This window comes from Mustela nivalis, assembly GCF_964662115.1.
Source record: "Mustela nivalis genome assembly, chromosome: 1".
In the NCBI taxonomy this organism is placed as follows: Eukaryota; Metazoa; Chordata; class Mammalia; order Carnivora; family Mustelidae; genus Mustela; species Mustela nivalis.
The window spans coordinates 64,687,559-64,708,019 of record NC_139020.1 but is presented as its reverse complement, the minus strand read 5'-3'; the positions used below and the strand labels follow the sequence as shown (position 1 = coordinate 64,708,019).

The following is a 20,461-nucleotide window of genomic DNA, read 5'->3' as shown; positions in this document are numbered from 1 at the left end:
GCTGGCACTGTCACCAGACTCCCTCATGTGGGGATGGGAGTGTGCCCCACCAATCTGTGGTGCAAGCCGTGCAACCCTGGGGGCTCCACCATACTCTCTCTGGCACAGATGGTCACTGGCGGTGGCCCTCCTGGGTCTGTGGGTTTTGGCCCGTGCCCGTGACTGCGTGATTCCACCAGCTTCCCCTTAAGATCGTTTGCTCTTTTTGAGTGCTTTTAACCAGACCAAGTTAATGCTGGTCCCCAATCACAGAGCACTCTTGTACTGGGGTATTACTTTCCAATGGGTGGCTTCTAGTGGCTCCCTCGCCCTTCTGTTTATCCTCCGATATCAGTCTGATCGTTCCTACTCCGCTTTACCACTCCACTGTTGTCTTCTGCCCCCGAAGAGATCCAGAACTGTCTAATCCTACAGCTCAGGCTGATTCCATGGGTGTTCAGAGTGTTCTGGTAGATAATTAGCTCACTTTAGGGGATAGGCTGAAATAGGGTCTCCTACTTCACCATCTTGCTTCTTTTTCAATAAGAGGTTTTCTTTTGTGGTATTTCTATTTGATTGTTTCCTTCAGAGAACTCTCCAGGAGTAGGATTCCTTGGTCAAAAGGTAGGGGTGTTTTTAAGATCTGATTCTACCATATCACACTGACTTGTGTCTCCTCCCATTTCACCTTCAGGCAGAGGCAGACTTTCACTCAACTGCTTACTCTCCTTAGCACCTACACGAACTGATCTCTTATAAGAAATAAATAGAAAAGTAAATGAACACGTAAACTCTCCTCCCCCACCATCTCAATAAGTGGACCATAGTGCGCCTTTCTGCTTAGATCAGAAATCTATGAGGTGTTTTGACTCTTCCTTCTTCCTCACTCTTATCTAATCCTTTACCAAGTCCTATTCATTCTAGCTTCTTTCTCTGTGTGGGTGATAAATTCTATTTCAGACACTGCTTTTTATTTTATTTTATTTTAGTAGGCTCCATGCCCAATGTAGGGCTTGAACTCAGCGCTGAGATTGAGAGTCACATGCTCTACCAACTGAGCCAGGCAGGAACACCCCCCACCCCAAAAATATGGAAGAAGTCCAATGCGCTATCCATTGCGCGACAGAGCCAGGCACTCACCCCCAAAATATGGAACGCTTCACGAATTTGTATATCATGCTAGCACAGGGGCTATGCTAATCTTCTCTGTATTGTTCCAATTTTAGTACAAGTGTGGCCGAAGCGAGCACCATTCTAGTTTCTAAATAGCTTTTGAAGCCTTCCATTTCTTTCCTTGTTCCCTCCTCCAAGCCACCATGTTTTCTCGCCTGGCCTGTCACATACTACCCTTCTAACTGGCACCCATGCCTCCTCTCCTACCTTTTCCAAGCCATTCTCCTCACAAAAGAGTGACCTATAAAGCATAAAATCCCAGGGTAGCCTGGTGGCATTAATTTATACTTGCCCCTCCCCCCAAATTCAATCCCTGTAAGAATCTCTGTATCCTTCTCTTTCTATGGTTGCAAACACGTCTTTTGGGAACCTTATTTCGGCCCTCTTGAGCCACTACAGCCCTCCAGCACGGCCCTAACTCCCAGCACGTGGTTGTGAAGGTTGTCTCCTCAAGTCACGTTGGCAGAAACTGGTTCTTAAACAATTCCCCCTCCTCCCCCCACAAATCCCTGCTTTCAGTTCTACCAGGAGCCTCTGGGACAAAGAGGACTGTACTGGCTGGCCCCCGTGGTGAGTGCATCTTACCACGTCCTGGAGAAACACTGCTTCGGCTCTGGCCCCGGGGCTCTCCTGCAGAGTGCTGGGCTCCACCTGGTCAGCCTCTTGACCCTCCTCCTCCGCCTTCTCTGGGTCCAGCCTCTCCTCTAAGTCACTTGAATGTTGACAGTCCAGGGATGTTTCCGAGGCCTTCTTTTCCTCCTGTTGGGGGCCTGGCTCCAGGGGAAGGCCTTTGTTGCATTCCACTGTCCTCACTGCTTCTGGTCCTGGCTTGGCTTCCTCGAGAACCCCCTTCTTAGGTATGGAAGCTGTGAAGGATGAGAGTTATGTTGAAGACTTCATTTGCAGAAAGGCCCTAATCCGTGTAGTCACTGTCCTGGACTAGTCCCGCTTCACGAGGATGGAGGGAATTCTCCCAGCTTGCTGCTTTTCACATTTTGACCCTTTCCCCCTCGCCGTGTCCTGTTTTAGTTCCCAGAGTCACAGACTGTCAGAGATGGGATGGGTCTTGAAGATCCCCCAGTCCAGGGGCTCGTGACTGGGGATCCCCTGCTCTTTCCCTCCCCAGGAGACATTTGGGTGAGGAGGGGGGTGGCTATGGGCATTTAGTGGGCAGAAGTCAGGAATGTTGCCAAATATCCTACGAAACGTAAAACAGCCCCTGCCCCCAACAAAGAGTTGCCCAGCCACAATGTCAATAGTACCAAGTTGAGAAACCCTGTTCTAATCTAATCTTTCACTTCACATCTAAGTAAATTCAGACCCTGAGGAGTCAAGCTGTTGCCTAGGGCACAGGAATCCCTTATTTACACCAAGCCACAGAGATGGGCTGTGATTTTGACTGACAGCTTCCAGTGTGACTCTTCCCAGGGGGCAACTCCACACCAATTTGGATATATCTCACAAAAGACTCTGAGAACACTTTTTCCTCAAGTGCTTCCCTTCCTCTTCTAGCCCTCACCCTGCTCCATCCCACCAGCCCCCCCACAGAACATTCTCCACACAGGGCATCACATGATGCCCCTGAGTTTTTGCTCATCTTCTGCCCCCTGTCCTGAAGGGAAAGGGAGGAGAAAAGGACAAAATACTTATTGAACATCGTCTGTGAGCCAGACTGTGAACAGGCATTTTATGGACATTCCCCTGTTCAGAGTTCACCCCAGCCCTTGTGAGAGTGACCACTCCTGGCTCAGCGATATCAACCACCGTCCACTGTCACACAGCCCCAAAGTGCTGAAGCTAGGATTCAAATCACCCCAGGTGAAGTCCAAAACCTACAGACTTTCCACAATACTCAGCTGCCTCTCACCCCAGAATGCCTTCCCCATTTTTTCTGTATGGAGAAAGCCCACCCATTTACGAAAGCCCTCCCAAATGTCACCTCTTCTGGAAAGCCTTCCTAGAATCCTCCCGAGAGGACTGCCTCTTCTTGATGCCCTTGAAATCCTTTCTGAACACCTCTTTCATGATCTTTCAGGGACTGAAGTCCTCCATCATTCAAAGAGCCCAAGGAGGGAGGCTCTTGGGCAGTGCAGTCAGTTAAGTAACCAACTCATGTCATGATTTCAGTCAGGGTTGTGAGATCGGGCCCTATGTCGGGCTGCATGCTGAGCTCAGAGTCTGCTTGAGATTCTCTCTCCCCTCTCTGCCCCTCCCCCTTGTGCTCTCTTGCTTTCTAGAAAAATAAATAAATAAATCTCTTAAAAAAAAAAAAAAAGAAAAAGCCCAAGGAGAGTCTTGTGCTACTAGACAGGCTAACCCTGTGCCACACTTTGGTACGGTTGGTACGGTTTTAGTTTCTCTTCCTAGTTCATGAGCTCGCTGGGCAAAGAGATCCTATTCTAACAATCTCTGAACCTCCACAGCCCCTTGTAAACATGTGAAGGTGCACAGGGGAGTATTTTAAAGCATGGGTTTTAAAATCCTGGTTCTTCTACTTCCTTGCTCTGAGTCATTTGGCAAGTTAACTGATTTCCTCTCTAAGCAAATGGGAAGGATAGTAACAAACTGTACCTCACAGGGTTTTTGTGCAGAACACTTAGGACAGTGCCTGATACCATAACAGTTGTTCAAAAAACGTTAGCTAATATTAATAGCAAAAATAAGCTTAAACCAAAGTGGGCATTTGCTGGTTTGTCTATCAGTCATCCTTTCCTTTGTGGTTCTCCCTACTTCCCTTTTATGTGGCTCACAGCTGGCTGTTGACCCCAGAACCCCTCCTAACTCAAGAGATGGTTCAGACACTCGGCCTTAGCCAATCCTAGAACCCTAAGTGTCTGGCACCCATGATTCATCCAAGGCTGGGCACGTGTCCCAAGCAGGCCCAACAGAGTCTTCCCTGCATTTGATATATGGAAATTGGGAGCAAGATACCCTTTCTCATTGCTAGGGTTGCTAGCCATATTCTCTTCAGATATGAGGTAGAAGTGAGGGGTGGATGGATGGATGGAGAGAGGTTGAGTCCAGAAGAGTTGACTTCCTTGAGCTTTTCCTCCTGCCTGCTCACTATATGGGAGAATAAAATAATAGGCAACATTTGCTGAGTACTTGCTATGTATTACTCCCTGTTCTGAGAGCTTCCCATGTATTAACTAATTTAATATTCCCAGCAAACTTACGAAGAGGATATGATTAGGAACTTCATTCCCACTTTACAGCTCAAGCAGTTGAGGCACACAGCTGCTAAAGATCATCCAGTGAAATGGCTGACACTGGACTTGGGCAATCTGGCTCCAGAGCCCACAGTCTTTTTTTTTTTTTTTTTTAAGATTTTAATTTTTTATTTGGCAGACAGATCACAGGCAGAGAGGCAGGCAGAGGGAGAGCGGGAAGCAGGCTCCCCACTGTGCAGAGAGGCCAATGCGGGACTTGATCCCAGGACTCTCAGATCATGACCTGAGCCGAAGGCAGGGGCTTAATCCACTGAGCCACCCAGGCATCCCCAGAGATGCAGTCTTAACCACTTCACTACATTATCTTGCAAACTCTGGTAAGGCAACTTTGTCTATTTTTTTAAATTCCTTTCGATGAAAGGAATTCCTGCTTTACCTGTAGATGTCTCAGCTCCCAGTGGCTTGTCATCTTCAGGCCAACCTCCACCCTCTGACCCCTGGAAAGAAAATTCTTCCAGGCTGGAAAGCGACTGGAGCTCCTTCGGGGGTGTTCTGCACGGGGTGCTGTTGGTGCTGATGACCGCTGATACGCGCAGCGGAACGGACACCGCAAAGGGCTCGGAGATGTTCAGGGCCTTGCGCTGGTGACGGGGAGAGGGCTCCATCTGGAAGAGACTGCTGGTAAAGACAGATTTGCTGGGGCTGTCGTTCGATGTGTAGAACATACCCAGCATCTTCGGGGCTGTTTGCTCACTCTCTGGATCCTCGAGAGGCCGGAACACCTTCAGCTGCTCAGGTGGGGGCCGGGCCTGAGCGCCCTGAAGTTGGCTTCGGTCACTGCTCATGTTGAAGCCCCCCTCCGCCCCTGCCGGCATCCCCTCCTGGCCCCATTCGCCCTCCTGCTTGCTGAGGTCACATGAGCTACCAGTGTTGGTTGAATGCAATTTTGCCGCTGGGATGAAAAACCCACCAGTGGTGACCGTTCGATTAAAATTTCCTTTGGTTTCTTTCCCTAGTGAAAAAGCAAACACACACACGGTCAGAAGCCTTGGCACACACACACACACAACACAACACAGCCTTCCAGTAAGGGAAGGTGTACAACACCTGAACATTGGGAAGGCATAACCTTCTAAAAAGGGTATAGCCCTCCCAAAAGAGACAGAAAACGTTTGGTTGACGGGAGAGTAAGCATCTTCTCCTGTGCACAGAATGTTGGCACGATGATGGCCTGACAGGACCATTCTCTGTTGTGCTCTACGCATCTGTTTGAAACTCCGCAAGGAGAGCAGTTTCCAAATGGCTAATGTTGCTAGACACAGTGGTCATCCACCCGGCAGTAAATGTAGATCGTGAAAAAAGACAAAGATGGGAGAGGGAATGAAGTTTTCCCAAAATGAAGGAGAAGACAAAAGGGCAAAATAGCAGAATTCTGTTTTACTTTAAAACTTTCGAATGTATTGTTTTAAGTGTCTTCTGGCAGACAGACCCAAAAGGGGTTGGATTTCCCAGCAAGGAAACAAATGCTGTTCTCAGCTAGACCTTTCTCCCTTTTCCCAGGCTTCCTCCTGCTGATTCAGGGGATGAGAAACTAGAAATGTAAATTAACTAAAAGTTAGAAAGCCCAGTTGTGAGCAGCAATTTCCCAACGGACTGACAAGTGAAAGCAAAGAGGAGAAAAATCTGTATCGGAAATAAACAAGGCGTGAGATAACACGGGAGTTGCCTGGGATCGGGAGAAAAACTGCACAAGGTACCAAGGGCTCTGCTGGACGTCTTATGTGATACGAGCTTTACAATTCTCCTGACTGCTCATGGAGGAGAAGTGTAATCACCTCATTTAACACATGAGGAAACCGAGACTCAGAGAGGCAGAGAACCAGCCCAGTGCCCACCAAAGTGAGGACCTCAGTTTCGGTCCTCACCTAAATTCAGTAGAACCGCCTCAGGGGGTTTCAAAACTAAAGCAAATGCCAAATATAAAGGCACACAAATGCTAAAAGTATCGAGTCAGCTTGAAAAAGAGCTCATGGAGGATTTTACAAGTTTACAGTTATTTTTTAAAAGGTTGTTCTGTGGACGTTCTGCACGGTTTCAGGCTGCCTCCTTTATCAAAGAGCAAAATGGTTTCCATTAAAGGAGCTGGAAAAGTCACGGGATACATGTGGGCGTATGAACCTTCTGCTGCTGGGGAAGCCTTGTGCCTTATAACTCGTAGAGGTGCTTGTTGGCTCCTTAACAAGAACAGAGGCCAGAGGGATAGGCGAAGCAGCCCTGAAGACCAGCGTGTGTTCACGCTGGTGTCACTGTGAGGATGTGTCACCTCGCGTGCAACTCTATACACATCTACTCCACCCCAGGCTGACTGGCTACATGCCAGGCTGGTGCCCATCACTGTGTACCGGTGAATGAATGAACCAATCTCCAGGCTCGAAATCACGACCTGGCAGATACGATGAAGCTACTGCCTGCAGAAGGAAATGGGCAAATTCAAGACATGTAAGTATCTAGGCACCAAACTATGAGGTAAAAACCAGTGCTTGGCTCTTCCTTATGCCTAAGGTGAAAGCCTCACCTGCCTTGGCTCGCAGGTGTTGCCCTTTTACCTAGTTCAGGTTTGAGTGTACAATGGCTGCCATCACCAGCTGTGGGGAGAGGAAGGTGGGGGGAGGAGGATGGCCCTTGAGGCCAAGACTTGTGTAATGTAGGGTGGGGAGAGGCTGGGGAGGTGGTTAAGGCAAGGGCTGTGTGAACCTGCTGGGTTCAGGAAGGGTCAGGAGGGATTTGGGACTGTGCGTGACTGTGATGAGATTGGCAGGCAAGTAACTCATGAAGGCCAAGTCTGGTAGGGGAGCTCGTGTCTCCCAGTGGTGACCCCCAGCTCCGAGAGCAGTTGCGAGAGCTCACCTTCCACAGGCACTGAGCACAGCGAGTCCATGCTTTTAGCTGGCCGGATAGTAGCCTTTTCCACTAAAGACAAAAGAAAAAATATTCCTGATGAATGCATATTGAGAGGAAGCGTTCAGAACAAAAATCAGGCTCTAAGTACACAAGAGAACTTTCTTTGCTAAAGTTTTTCAAGTATTTAGAGTTTTCCCCCGTGGTAAACATTCCCCCACCCCACCCTGGATGCTCCTCCTTTCATAATGAGACTGAGCTGACAAAAACAGGGCATTTCTAGATCAAAGACTCGTGAATATTTTACAGATAAAGGTAAATTACAATTCTGTCAAATAGCTTTTAGCAAATGAGCCCTGAACCAAATTTTATGATACAAAGATTCATCCAGGGGGTAGATAGAGTCTATGAGGCTCAAGGCAACTCCCCCCATCCTACAGGCTGGAGAGCAGGATTCTTGGCTGTTGCCACAACTGATGGCACCCAGGAATGTGGTACAGCCAAGGAGGGGCCCCGGGGACAGAAGTCCCCTTTCTCCCACGTGCAGCTCTGCTCCTGAGGCCTGTAGGCTGGTTGCTGCTCTAAAGCATCTCACCCTGGAGCAGATCCAAACCAAACAGACCTTTTTTGAGTACCTAACATATGCCTGGTGTCCCCTGTGTGTCTTGGTAAGCCACCCAGGCAGATCTGGGGAGGAGTGTGGCTTAAATAAGTAAACACTTACTCCAGGCACGGGATTAGGCACTTAAAGATTTCGTTTCTTCTCTGGGAGCTGAAGTGGTTGAAAGGTAGTTTCTCTTGACGAGCTTGCCAGGAGGGGAAAGAGGGCAGTCTGGGAGCCGAGTGGGGTCCCAGGACTCGTGGCTGTGAGGTCACTGTGGATTCAGACAGATCTGGCTTCCAGTGCCAACTCTGCCCCTTCAGGTGGTGAACTCGGACACGCAGCTGGTCCGTAGGAAGCCCTGGGAGTTGGCTCTACCCCAAACTGAGCTGTTTTATCCCTCTTAAATTTCCCACATTTCTCTCCTTGCCCAAACCCTGCTGCCTCTGAGAGGCTCTAAATTAGCCCCTTGGCCTCCTTGGCTCAGGGCTTCTCTCTGTCTGGGCCCTGTAAGGAGGGGACAGGGCCATCTTCACTCAAAACCCTGGAGACAGCAAGACGGCCTTCAACCTCCTTGCTTCTGCTCGGGCACTAGAACTCTTGTCCCTTCACCATCTGCTACTTCCGCAAGTTTACAAACTGACTTATCCTACAACTGCCTGACCAGTGTCCCTTGATTCAGAGACAAGTTTTTGCCTTTGTTTTCCAGAGGCTGTGTTTCTGGACTTCCTCTGGGTTTCATAGGTCAGACTTGAGGGCCAGTGACCTGATGACACTAAGTGTCATGGAGGATAGGTGACATTCTCTCTGCCACCAGTGTTCACCTTTCATGTTGGATCCTCTTTCTGACAACGTGGCTTCTTGTGGCCTTGGTGGCCACAGTGGCTGCCTTTGGGAACAGTCCCCAAGGATTCCCTGGCTTCATTTCCATTTCAGTAAGTGAGCACTCAGGGCTCCTTCGCCCATGACTATTTAGCCCACAGTTTTTTGTCTGAGACCTTGTCCTGGACTCGTGGAGATACATCTACCAGTTTTCTGGCAGCTTTGGGGTCCTCAAGTCCCCTCTCTTCAAGTATCCCTATAGCTTTGGGACTTCCCTGCTGAAAAGCGTTTACTTTAGAGAGTACCCTGGACTCTACCTGTGGGATAAGGCATAAATTTCAGTACATCCCCTTCATCTGTCCCCTCCAAAAAAATCCCCAGTGCTATTCATGGTGAATCAATATTTAAAATTCCCTTCGTTATGGGGTTTAGAAAAGATTTTTAAAAATCATTTAAATATGTCAATTCACTGACTCATTTTTTCACATGCATATTTCAACAAGCAGTGGGGTCATGTCACTTACAGACACCATGCAGGTGGATATGACCACAAGCAGCCCCCACCCCTGTGAGGGTCCCAGCAACACTCCTCTAGTGGAAAGTGGGCACTTATGCCCCCAGTCAAGGTCAGAGTGTCACTTGTATTGGCTCTGATGGTTCTTTCATTTCACCCCTGCATCCCATTAAAATTCAGCCATTCCCTTAATCTGTCTGATTAGTTTGTTCATGAGGCTTTAGACCAGCAGCTTCCAACCCTGGCTGCATTTCAGAATTGACTGGGGAACTTTCTAAAAACGAGACTCTGGCTTTCCCACAGCTCCTGAGGCAGAACCGCTATGGGTGTGAGCCTCTGAGGTGCAGCCAGGCCGAGACTCCCAGGCTGGGGACATCCTGTGCGTTCTGTGAGTAGACGACCATTTGATCCGGCACCTTGGACTTCTTCCTTCTGAAAGCCACCCAGGGGATGGGGGTGGGTGGGTGTTGGAAATCTTCCTAAGGCCAGATCAAAGCAGACCATTTATTTCATTTTTTGCTGTTTGTTTTGCTCTATTGTTTTTGACTTTTTGTTATGTGGTAAACTTCTTTCATGGTATCACCGATTCTGTGACTGAAATTGTCTTTGATGTGCTCAAGCAGATTTCTTTATTATTAAGTCAGGAGTTTTTTGCCAGGTACTCCTCCCTTCAGATTCTCCTTTGAGAAGCCTAATTTCTGATTTGTATCTGATCTACCACACCTGTGGCAACCTGCCCTCTTCACCTGAAATGGCTTTCCGGTTGGTGAAAGCCTTGTTTCCTCATATAGTGAATGTTGTAGATGCCTACCCAGAATCCTGTGCCCTTCCCCCTTCTCACAGAGCCCTTGTACTTCTTGGCTGCTCTTACTGTAATCCCATTCCTCATGCTGGGGATTGGTTTAGGAAGCCAGGCCTAAGCCAGTCAGTACAAGGAACCCGCTTGGCCATAGGGATTGATCCATATGACCCATTGAAGGCAACGAGATGGGGTAGCATGGGGGCTGTTTCTGATGGGGGCTTCTGGGAAACAAGGGTCCCTGCTCTGAGGAGCAAGCTACCAGAAATAATGTTTTTTCTCCTTCTGGATGTAGTGATAGTCAAAGGGAAAGGCTAGAAGTACTATAGCCACTTCGTTGCAGCCAAGAAGCCAGACTGGGGATGAAGCTGACCCAGGAGCAGAGGAAAACAGGGAAATGGAGACAGAGCCACTGTGTTAAACCCTGAAGCCCTACCTCTATCTCCCTGCTGAGCAGAGAGCCCGATTCGGGGCTCGATCCCAGAACCCTGAGATCATAAGAGGAGCTGAAGGCAGACGCTTAACCGACTGAGCCACCCAGGCACCCCAAATGTGAAGATTTCTAACATCTGTCTTTGGCATACAGTTATCACTGGCTTCATGGAAAGTCCTTCAAAATATTTTCACTCATTTTTCCTATAAGCATTCATTTCCCCCCAAAATCTTTATTACTAAAAACTTCAGGGCCATCTGGGTGGTACAGTCGGTTAAGAGTTGGACTCTTGTGGGGTGCCTGGGTGGCTCAGTGGTTAAAGCTTCTGCCTTCAGCTCAGGATATGATCTCAGGATCCTAGGATCAAGCTCTGCATCGGGCTCTCTGCTCAACAGGGAGCCTGCTTCCCCCTCTCTATCTCTGCCTACTTGTGATCTCTGTATGTCAAAAGAAAAAAAAAAAAAAAGAGTTGAACTTTTGGTTTCTACTCAGGTCATGATCTCCAGGTCATGGGATGGTACCCTGTGTCTGCTTGAGATCCTCTCCCTCTCCCCCTCCCCACTCATGTGTTCACTCCCTCCTCCCTTTCTCTCAAAATAAAATCTTCAAAAAACAATAAAACTTCAAACATTCACAAAGTTTGAAGATCTCTAAACGTACTACTCAAGTTGACATTTGCCATATACTTGCTTTCTCCATTTCTCTGTCTATTTACTCACTTAAATATAGCTGAATCATATGAAAGTGAGTTTCAATATTTTGATACTCATCTTTACATACTTCAACCTTGGGGGCACCTGGATGGCTCAGTTGGTTAAGTGTCTGACTTTGGCTTGGGTCATGATCCTAGGGTTCTGGGCTTGAATCCTACATCAGGCTCTTCACTCATCAGGAAGCCTGCTTCTCCCTCTGCCCTCACCCTGCTTGTGCTCTCTCTCTCTCTCAAATAAATAAATAAAATATTAAAAAATAATAACAAATAAATAAATATTTCAAACTTATCATATGCCTCCTAAGAACCATTAGAACCTTATAAAAATTTATAATTCTGTAATAACATCTAATAACTTATCTGTCCCCAAAATTATCATTTGTAGCCCTTTCTCAAAGGACTCAATCAAGGTTTGCTCATTGCATTTGTACATTTATTTTTGTACATCACATTTGTACATGTTTTCATAGCTATTGGCCTCCATTTTAAAAAAATCAGACTTTCAGTCTATCACACTAAAGGTCATTGTGACAGATTTCTTTGGACTTCCCTTTATGACAGTATTCAGCTGGATTGGTTATATTCCTTTTTGTACTGTGATTCCCTCAGTTCCTTCCTGCACTCATTCCCATTCATTATTTAGATATCATTCCCACAAGGCAACACTCCTATTTAAAAATTATAAATCTGGCATGAGTCATGGGGGAGAAGAGACAGATCTTCCATAGAGTAGAGTTTAGTTAATCAATGTAGAGGAATGATGGAAATAGAAAATGGCCATTTGGCAAACACCACAGTAATAACTGTTATAATAACAGTAATAACTTTTGGGGTTTCTGGGTGGCTCAGTCAGTTAAGTGTCTGCCTTTGGTTCAGGTCGTGATCCCAGGGTCCTGGGATTGAGCCCCGAATCAGGCTCCCTGCTCAATGGAGAGCCTGCTTCTCCCTCTCCCTCTGCTGCTCCCCTTGCTTGTATTCTCTCTTTCTCTATGTCAAATAAATAAATAAAATCTTAAAAATAACAGCAATTACTTTTGCAGACAAGAACCAATGATGAATGCTTAAATTCAGGGATGAGAAACAGGATATTTTCATAGTCTCAAAATATCTCCCACAATATACTTGTTAATTAGAAAGGAAAAAATAGTAACTTTACATGGACAAACACTTTAAGCAAGTAATAGAAGTTAACATCACAAGCAATAAGATATTGACATCGTGTGCCTCCTGATACAGCATGCTGAGACAGGCACATTCATCACCACAACTGAATCATGAAAAAATGTCAGACAAACAGAAGCTAAAATACTATCTACAAAATAAATGGCCGCACTCTTCCCAAGTGTCATGGTCAGTAACACTGAGGAAATGTCCTAGACTAGAGGAGATGAAGGAGGCATGACAATTGAACGCAGTGTGCATTCCTGGACCAGAAAAAGGATAATAGTTGGACAATTGGTCAATTATGAATAAGGTCTGTAAATTATTTAATAGTATATTGATGTGAATTTTTTGGCTTGGCTCGTATTATGGTGAACATCAAAAGCAGCTGTGTGAAGGCTGTGTACTATTTCTGCAACTTTTTTTTTGTAAATCTAAAATTATTTTTTTTTAAAAAAAGACTCCCTTAGTTAATCTTTATGTTTCAGGTCTAGTGAGTTTCACATGATCAAACCAAAGACCACCCAAGAAGCAGAACTAGGGGGGAAAAGTAAATAAATATATATACATATATATGTATTATATATATAAAGAGTATTAAATGTATTTTCCATTTTATAAAAATTTATTTATCATATATACACATGATATATATCATATATATTTATGATATATAGGTGTATATAATTAATAAATATTTGTAAAATAGAAAATCTATTGGTCTCTGTCCCCGTTTAAGGAGAACAGGGCTGCTAAAACCCTTGAAACTTGCTTGGTAATTAGATTGTCCTTTGTTCTAATGAGTCCATGGGTGGGTGGGCTCCTGGATGGCTCCCGAATGGGGCTGGTCACCAGAAAGACCAAGCCATGATTGCAAACTTGGAATCTTCAGCCTCATCCCCATTCTCTTGAGAAGGGAGAAGGGCTGAAAATGGAGTTTACGATTGATTATGCCTATGTGACAAGCTTCCATTAAATCCCAATGGTATGGGGTTCAGAGAGTCTCCAGATAAGCAAATATCCCCACCAGGAGGGTGACACACCCCAACTCTGTGGAGGAGACAGAAGTTCCTGGGCTCAGGCCTCTCGCAGACCTCACCTCATATATCTCTTCCACTGGCTGTACATCTGTGTCCTTCAGCATCTCCTTCAATAAACTGGTCAATATAATGAAGGGTTTCCCTAGGTTCTGTGAGCTGTTCTAGCAAAGAACCCAATGAGGGGGTCTTTAGAACCTCCCATCTACAGCTGGTTGGTCAGGAGCACAGGTAACAACTAGGCTTGTGACTGGCCCCTGAAGTGTGTAAATGTGTAGGTGGGGGCAGTCTTGTGGGAAGGAGTCCTTAACCCGTGGGACCTGGTGCGGTCTCTGGATCGACAGTGTCAGAATTGAGCTAAGTTGTAGACCACCCAGTGGTGTAGCAGAGAATTGCTTGCTGTGAGGAAAAACCTCCACACACTTGGTGACCAGGAGTGTCAGAAGTGAGGTAGTCTGTGTAGGTAGTAAGGAGACACATGGGAAAGAAACAGTAGGGAGGAACTGGGTTTTTCCCTATGCGGGAGGTCGATTGAACAGTTTTTCAAATATAATATATATCTCATAAAACTGCTAGTGATTCTTACCTGAGAGCCTCTGTCCTCTCACAAATACACTCCCATTTCTACTCAGCTTTGATTTGGAGTCTGATCCAGAACGTCCCAGGTTAAATATTGATTTCCACTTCTTTGATTTACTGGAAAGCTTTCTTCTAAAAGAGCCAAGCCATAATAAAGGGTTAGTTCAGTGACTGGTCATTTCAGGGGGACCTTTAAATTGAGAAGGCATACCCCAGTCATGTTCTTGGTTATGAATGGCTCTGGCATTTCAGGGAATTCCTCTCTAAAATTCAGTTTGAGCCTGAGTCTGACCCTGTTTGGGGTTGCCTTGAACAACCAACCTGGGCTTTCATATTCCTCAGGGGAAGGGGCAAAGTTGTGCTTTTAAAGGCAGGCATGAGGGCAGACAGAGGCAGGATGGGCAGGAGAGTCAGAGGTCACAAGCAAGCACACGGTTCTGGGAATTTTGGTAGGAATTCTCGTAAGCACCACAGTCCTGGGCTTCGAAAGACACCTATTTTTTGCAGGAGTGAAAGACCAAAGAACTCAGTGCTGTTATGCCCCCTGCACTTTTGGACATCCTGCTTGGTCATCCATAGTGAGGGACAGGCTGGCGAAGACTTCCATGGACTGAAAAAGGGGCGGATAAGAAAGTGACGTGGGAAAGAGTCTGGCCCGGGAGAGTCAGGCTGCTGGGTGTGGTGGGACATCACTGCAGAGAAAAGCAGGGGATAATTAGGGCTTCACGCTTGTTTCTCTGATGCCTCTTGCCAGGCTGCCTCAGCAGGAGGCAAGAAAAGGAGAGTGCTAGACTGAGTCGGGGGAGCCTGGAGCCACCAGAGGTCACCCTAGAGGCTCTGCCCTGCTCTGGTTCACCCAGCTTTCAGATTTCATATGAAGTTCCAGGATGAAACCCTCCACCTGTAGGTTTCATAAAGGACCATTCCTCCACAGGGTTTTTCACAGAACATCCAGATCTCAAGCCCAGCTTGTTTTCACAATTAATCAGAGATAGACCTGCATTGCTTGGTGGTTTCTTTTGAATCTGGCCCAGTTTTTTTCCAAGCACTTGGCCTGGGATGTATTTTATAGGCTTGCGTACGTTGGGGTGCACCCATGTGTGGTGAAGGCATAGAGAAAACACACTTGATGGTATCCCTGGGGTACTCTTCTTCCTGATCCCTGGGTAGAAGTTTTATTCTCCAGGGATTTAGGGAGCAAAGTAATGAGGCTCAGTCTAGAGAGAGCATGACCCATGTACTTCAGGAAATGGAGGGGTTTCTCGCCAGCTGAGGTCTAGGTGTGCCATTCCCATAATGCCCATGCACTGTGACAGACACCCCTCCTGCTGGGTAAAGTGGCATCACTCCTCTTTCCCTAAAGGGAAATAGCCCCACCATCTTGGGGATCATGCTGACAAGAAGACTGAGGTGCCTCTTTTCATACCTTGATGACTAAACATTGAGGATGACAGTCTCCCATGAAAAGGTTGCCTTTTAGCCCCTCTACCTACTGTCTGCCTAGAGTTTGGGACTCCTGCTTCAATCACTGCCAGCTTTTTAGAGCACGGTGTGAAGCTGAGAAGGGAAAGGGGCAGTGTGGGGACCAGGGTTCCAACAGAGGAAGCAATGAAGAAAGAAAATATCCTATGAATAAAATTGTTCGGCTTGGTTTTGGAGGGGAAGGTGGGCTCTGACAGGTATGGACGGAGGAACAGAAGCCAGACAAATATGTCCCCAGGTGCCACCTGCCCAGAGCTCTCAGTCTAGAGTGGCACTACTTGTCAAATTATGCTCCATTCATCTCTATGGCTTTTATAATGTCACCTGGAGGTGGAGGATGGGGGGAGGGGACCAAGTTGTTGATAGCAAACTTCCTTCCAAAAATGTCAAGACTGTTTTGTGTAAATGAAGGAGTAAGGGATTTTAGTCATAGCTCTTGACCCCTTTGGCCCCACCCCCATCACGGTACTTAGGGATCTCTGGTGGGAGAGCTGGTCTTGATAACTTGGGGGCGGGGAGGGAAGACATTAATCACCAGTGGGAGAGAGCTGTGGAGGCAGCTCCCTTCTCTTTGGAAATGTTCCCTCATACCCCGACCTAGCCCGTACCCCCAACCCATGCTGCCATTGTGACCTTGAGACTATATAACTACTTCCTCTTCCCCCCTCCACCCAAATGTTCCCCAGAATTTAAGAGAACACTGCTTACTTGTTGTCTGGTAACTCAAGAACAGTGTGGAAGAGGGTGCCCATGGGAGGGACAATTTCAGGCAAGCTATTCTCCCTCCTTTCCTTCCGAGCAGGATGGTTAGTAGCCAGGCTCCTGGCCTGAGCTTCCTCCAGGCTCACCAGCTTCATGGGCAAGGAGAGGGCTGGCAAGGTCAGGCTCTTTGTGATGGGCGGGTTTTCTGTACAAAAGAGAAAAGAGCTCAGTCGTGGAAGGAGGCCTGTGCATTAGGTGTAGCCAGATTCCCCGTCCACAGTGCTTCCATTCCTGATCCCCTGACAGGAGGCTTCTGGGGGGTTTGGGGGTTGGGGGCAGAGGTTGCACATAGGAAACCGATAACCTCATGGCCAGCCAGCCAGCAGACATGTAGGACTTCAGGAGGAAACCTGCACTTGTACCTTTCAGGAGGGATCCTGCTTGCTTGCTCCCTTCCTTCCTTCAAAGGACAAACATTTATTGAACATTTACTGCCTGGTACTTTCTTGTTTTGTTTTGTTTTTACTTAAAAATTAAAAAAAAATTTTTTAAATTGACATAGAATGTATTATTTGCCCCAGGGGTACAGGTCTGTGAATTGTCAGGCTTACACACTTCACAGCACTCACCGTAGCACATACCCTCCCCAATGCCCATTACCCAACCACCCTCTTCATTCCTCCCTCCCCCCCCAAAAAAAAACCCTCAGCTGCCTAGGACTTTGGCCAGGTGGGAATGTACGTTGGGCCATCGACATGACCTCATCAGCCTAGAACAAGGCAGGGGAACTTTCCTGCTCTCTGTAGCTGCAGAATCCACACTCCAAGGTGATTTAATGTGGGAGCCTATACTTTCCCTAGATCAGGAAGGTTTATATTCCTGCAGTGAAATGACATTTTATAGCCCCTGCTATTCCCTAAAAGATAGCTTGTTTTTTACTCACTACTCAGCGGTTTTTAAGTGTATGCAAATAAATCTTTTCTATCCATGGTTTGGCGGGGGGGGGGGGAGTTTGTTTATTTTTTGTTTTTGTTTTTTTTTGTTTGTTTGTTTAAAGAAATAGTAGTGATCATGATAGATCAATGGTATCCAGGGTCATCTCTTTTCTCTAAGTCATTTGTTTTCCACTTGGGGCGATTTTGCAGCCCCCACCCCTTTCCCAGGGACATTTAGCAATGTCTGGAGACATTTTTGGTTGTCATAAGCATGTGTGGGAGTACTACTGGCATCTAGTGGGTAGAGGCCAAGGACGCTGCTAACCACCCTACAATGCATAGCACGGCCCCACAACAAGAACTACCAGGTACTAGCACATGGGCAGGCACTAATGGCAGGCCCTCCTCTGTGGGCCTCTCATAGCGGACCCATGCCAGAGGAGCAGGCAGCCCCGAACCAACCTCCTCACTGGTGGACTATGAGCACAAATGGGGATGTCCAGTATGGAAAAATAAAAAAGGAAAAAAAAAAAACCCAACCACACACACAAACAAAAAACCCAAAAAGTACTACCCAGCACAAAATATCATTAGTGCCAAGACTAAGAAACCTTGATCTAAGTAAAAGAAGGGGAGGTCCAAGTTGGCCTCTGTGTAGTCTTTGGTAACCCGCCAGTTTTCTGCAACTTTAGAAGGTGTCAAGAGACTCAAAGATAACTTGGACCAACTGAGAATCAAATTTTTTTGGTAGAGGACCCACCTAATTTTCAGAAAGCACCTTGGCAGCACTATTCCTCTTTGCAGAGCATGACCTTTTCTGGGAGGAGGGAAGTAAAACCACTGAACAAGGGCCTCACTGAACAGAGACGGTGTGTGATACCGGGGTTCTTCCAGGCAGAAGAGCATGGCAGTCATTCCACGGGACTGCAATTAAGTAAATCCGAGATCCTAAAAACTTCTTTTCAGTAAACTTTCCAACATTAGCAGAGTTTTCCAACTTAACCCCAAGGAGGTTAAAATATTTAAATTCTATATTCTCTTAATATTTGCATTCTAGATTATTTATGATTTGTTAATTATTTATTTACTTAAAACATTCAGTCACTCTGGGAGCAACCGGGTTAATGGGAAGAACCTACACTGCAGGTCGGGAGACCTCAGCTGGTTTAGCACCTACCCCTAGTTTCAGGCCGCAGTGTCCTAAGACCTGCTCACTGTCTCTACTCTGATGTTTAACAAGCATCTCTAACTTATCATTTCATCACAGAGCTTGTGATGGCTGCTCTTCACCTCTAAACTGCTACCCCCTCCCATCTTTGCCATGTCAGTCAATGGCACCATGGACCACCCAGCCAAAACCTGGAGGAGTTCTTTTTCATTCATTCCTTTTTTTTTTTTTTTTTTTTTTTTTGATGCACCACCTCCTCCCACACCAAGACTATACACAAGTCCTATGACTCTTACCTCCAAAATGCATCCCAAATCCAGCTACCTTCCTTCTGTCCACTGCTAACATGATAGCCCAGGCCACCATGATTGCCCACCTGATTTCAGCCATTGCTCCTTCACTAGTCTCCCTGCTTCCAGACTTGCTCCCTTTCCATCTCTCCCTCATACCATTGTCAGAATGCTCAGACTCTGTACTCCCCGCTCAAAATCCTCAGATAATCTCCCATGGCACTGAGAACAGACCAAACTCTTAGCTTGACCTACAAGGACCTTCCATTAGGTTTCCCTCTCCTCTTTGCCCACTGATCCAGTGGGCTACAAAAGTATACAGTAAAAATTTTTGATTGTATACTCCCATTATAAATTCTATATATATGCCACCGTATTAGCGTTATTTATAACAGAAAACATTAAAAAATCATAGAAATTACAAAATATACAATAGAAAGAAATGCTAATAGTTTATTCCAACATCTATGGTTTGGTACCTTGGTCTTTGGTGCCCCCTAGGGTGGGGCACCCCACTTTGGACCCCACTGGCTCTAACCACACTGGCCTACTTTCTGTACCAGTCAGATCCCCTGTCCACTTCAGAGATTTTTATCTCTGTGTTTGGAACATTCATCCCTCAGATCCTCTTATCATAAGGTCTCAGATCAAAGATCACTTCTTCAGAGATCATGGCCACTCTGTACCAACGTAACACCACCAAATCATTGACCATTGCACTAACCTGCTGTGTTTTCTGCATGCTATTTCTTGTCTTCGAAGTGATAATGTCTTTATCTGACTTCCTTCCCAACTAGACCATAGCTTTCTGTAGGGCAGGATCATTACCATTTTGTGCACTGATGGTCCCCAGTGTGTGGACTAGTGCATGGCACCTAGAAGTTGCTCGATGCATATTTATGTTTTAATGAATTTTGGGTACATCACAATCTCTCTTGCCTCCTTGCTCTTACTCATTAAACAAAAGTAAAGGATTCTGTGACTACTAAAATCTTTCCAATCTGAAAAAGAACCCTAATCCCAAATTTAAAATTCCAGAGGGTATGGCTTCTTCCATTTTGTGTAAACATTAACTGTGCTATCTTACCAAAGTCAATAAGAGTTCATGACAACATTTAAATGAAATGCATTGAATAATAAGCATTAGAGGCCATCAAGAGTTAAAGGCTCACAAGGCAGCTGGATTTACGTATACAGTACAAGAGATGATCAAGGCAATGGTCACAAAGAGAGCAGGCATTTTCAGGTTAGAATCAGAAACGGCTTTAACACTAACTGTCACAGACAGGATTTCCTTTCGGGAAGAATAGTTCCCAAAAGTCATTAGTTCTTCACAATGGTTTACTGGTCTATTTTCCTATTTTTTTTTTTTTTTCTCTTCATAAAGGCAGCATAGAGCTGAGGAAAGAGCCATGGGCTGAAAAATCAGGTTCCATGTTCAGTCTCAAAGTTACTAGCTGTACGGCTTGGGGCAGTTATTAAGCTTTTTCTGGTCCTCTGGTTCTTCCCATATAAAATAAGGTCCGTGACAACTTCTTGTGATAAGCCAGTGAGATGATGTATGGGGAGTGCCTGCAATCGTTCCTGGCATAGAATAAGTCCCCAATAACTTACTGGTTGATTCAAAAGGATGAATGAATGAATGCACCCTCTCACCTACCTTCAAAAAGGATCTCTATAGCTTACAATAAAAACTATATCTCTAGTGAGAGAATTAAAATAAAGATAAACGAAACATTAGCCACACCTCAGTATATAACCAAGAGAATCGAAAACATGTGTTCACACAAAAACTTGTATTCACAGCAGCATTATTCATAATAACCAAAAAGTAGAAACAACCCAAATGGCCATCAACTGACGAATAGGTAAACAAAATGTAGTACAGGCATACAACATAAGATATATTATTCATCCGTAAAAAGGGAGGAAACACTGACATATGTAACAATGTGGGTCAACCTCAGAGAACATGTGCTAAGTCAAAGAAGTCAGTCACAAAAGAC

The 20,461-nt window shown here is 46.0% G+C and overlaps 1 protein-coding gene across 1 annotated transcript in view; it reads right to left on the bottom strand.

Moving 5' to 3' along the window:
• The window catches only part of ARHGAP31 (Rho GTPase activating protein 31), a 114,451-nt gene that overhangs the window by 13,838 nt on the left and 80,152 nt on the right, over positions 1-20,461 (bottom strand). The window contains exons 7-11 of the mRNA XM_082711394.1: positions 16,069-16,267; positions 13,886-14,010; positions 7,230-7,292; positions 4,759-5,334; positions 1,738-2,018 (exon numbers count right to left, since the gene is read on the bottom strand). Coding sequence (XP_082567520.1) covers positions 1,738-2,018; positions 4,759-5,334; positions 7,230-7,292; positions 13,886-14,010; positions 16,069-16,267 — 1,244 coding nt within the window. The remainder of the gene's footprint in view (positions 1-1,737; positions 2,019-4,758; positions 5,335-7,229; positions 7,293-13,885; positions 14,011-16,068; positions 16,268-20,461) is intronic.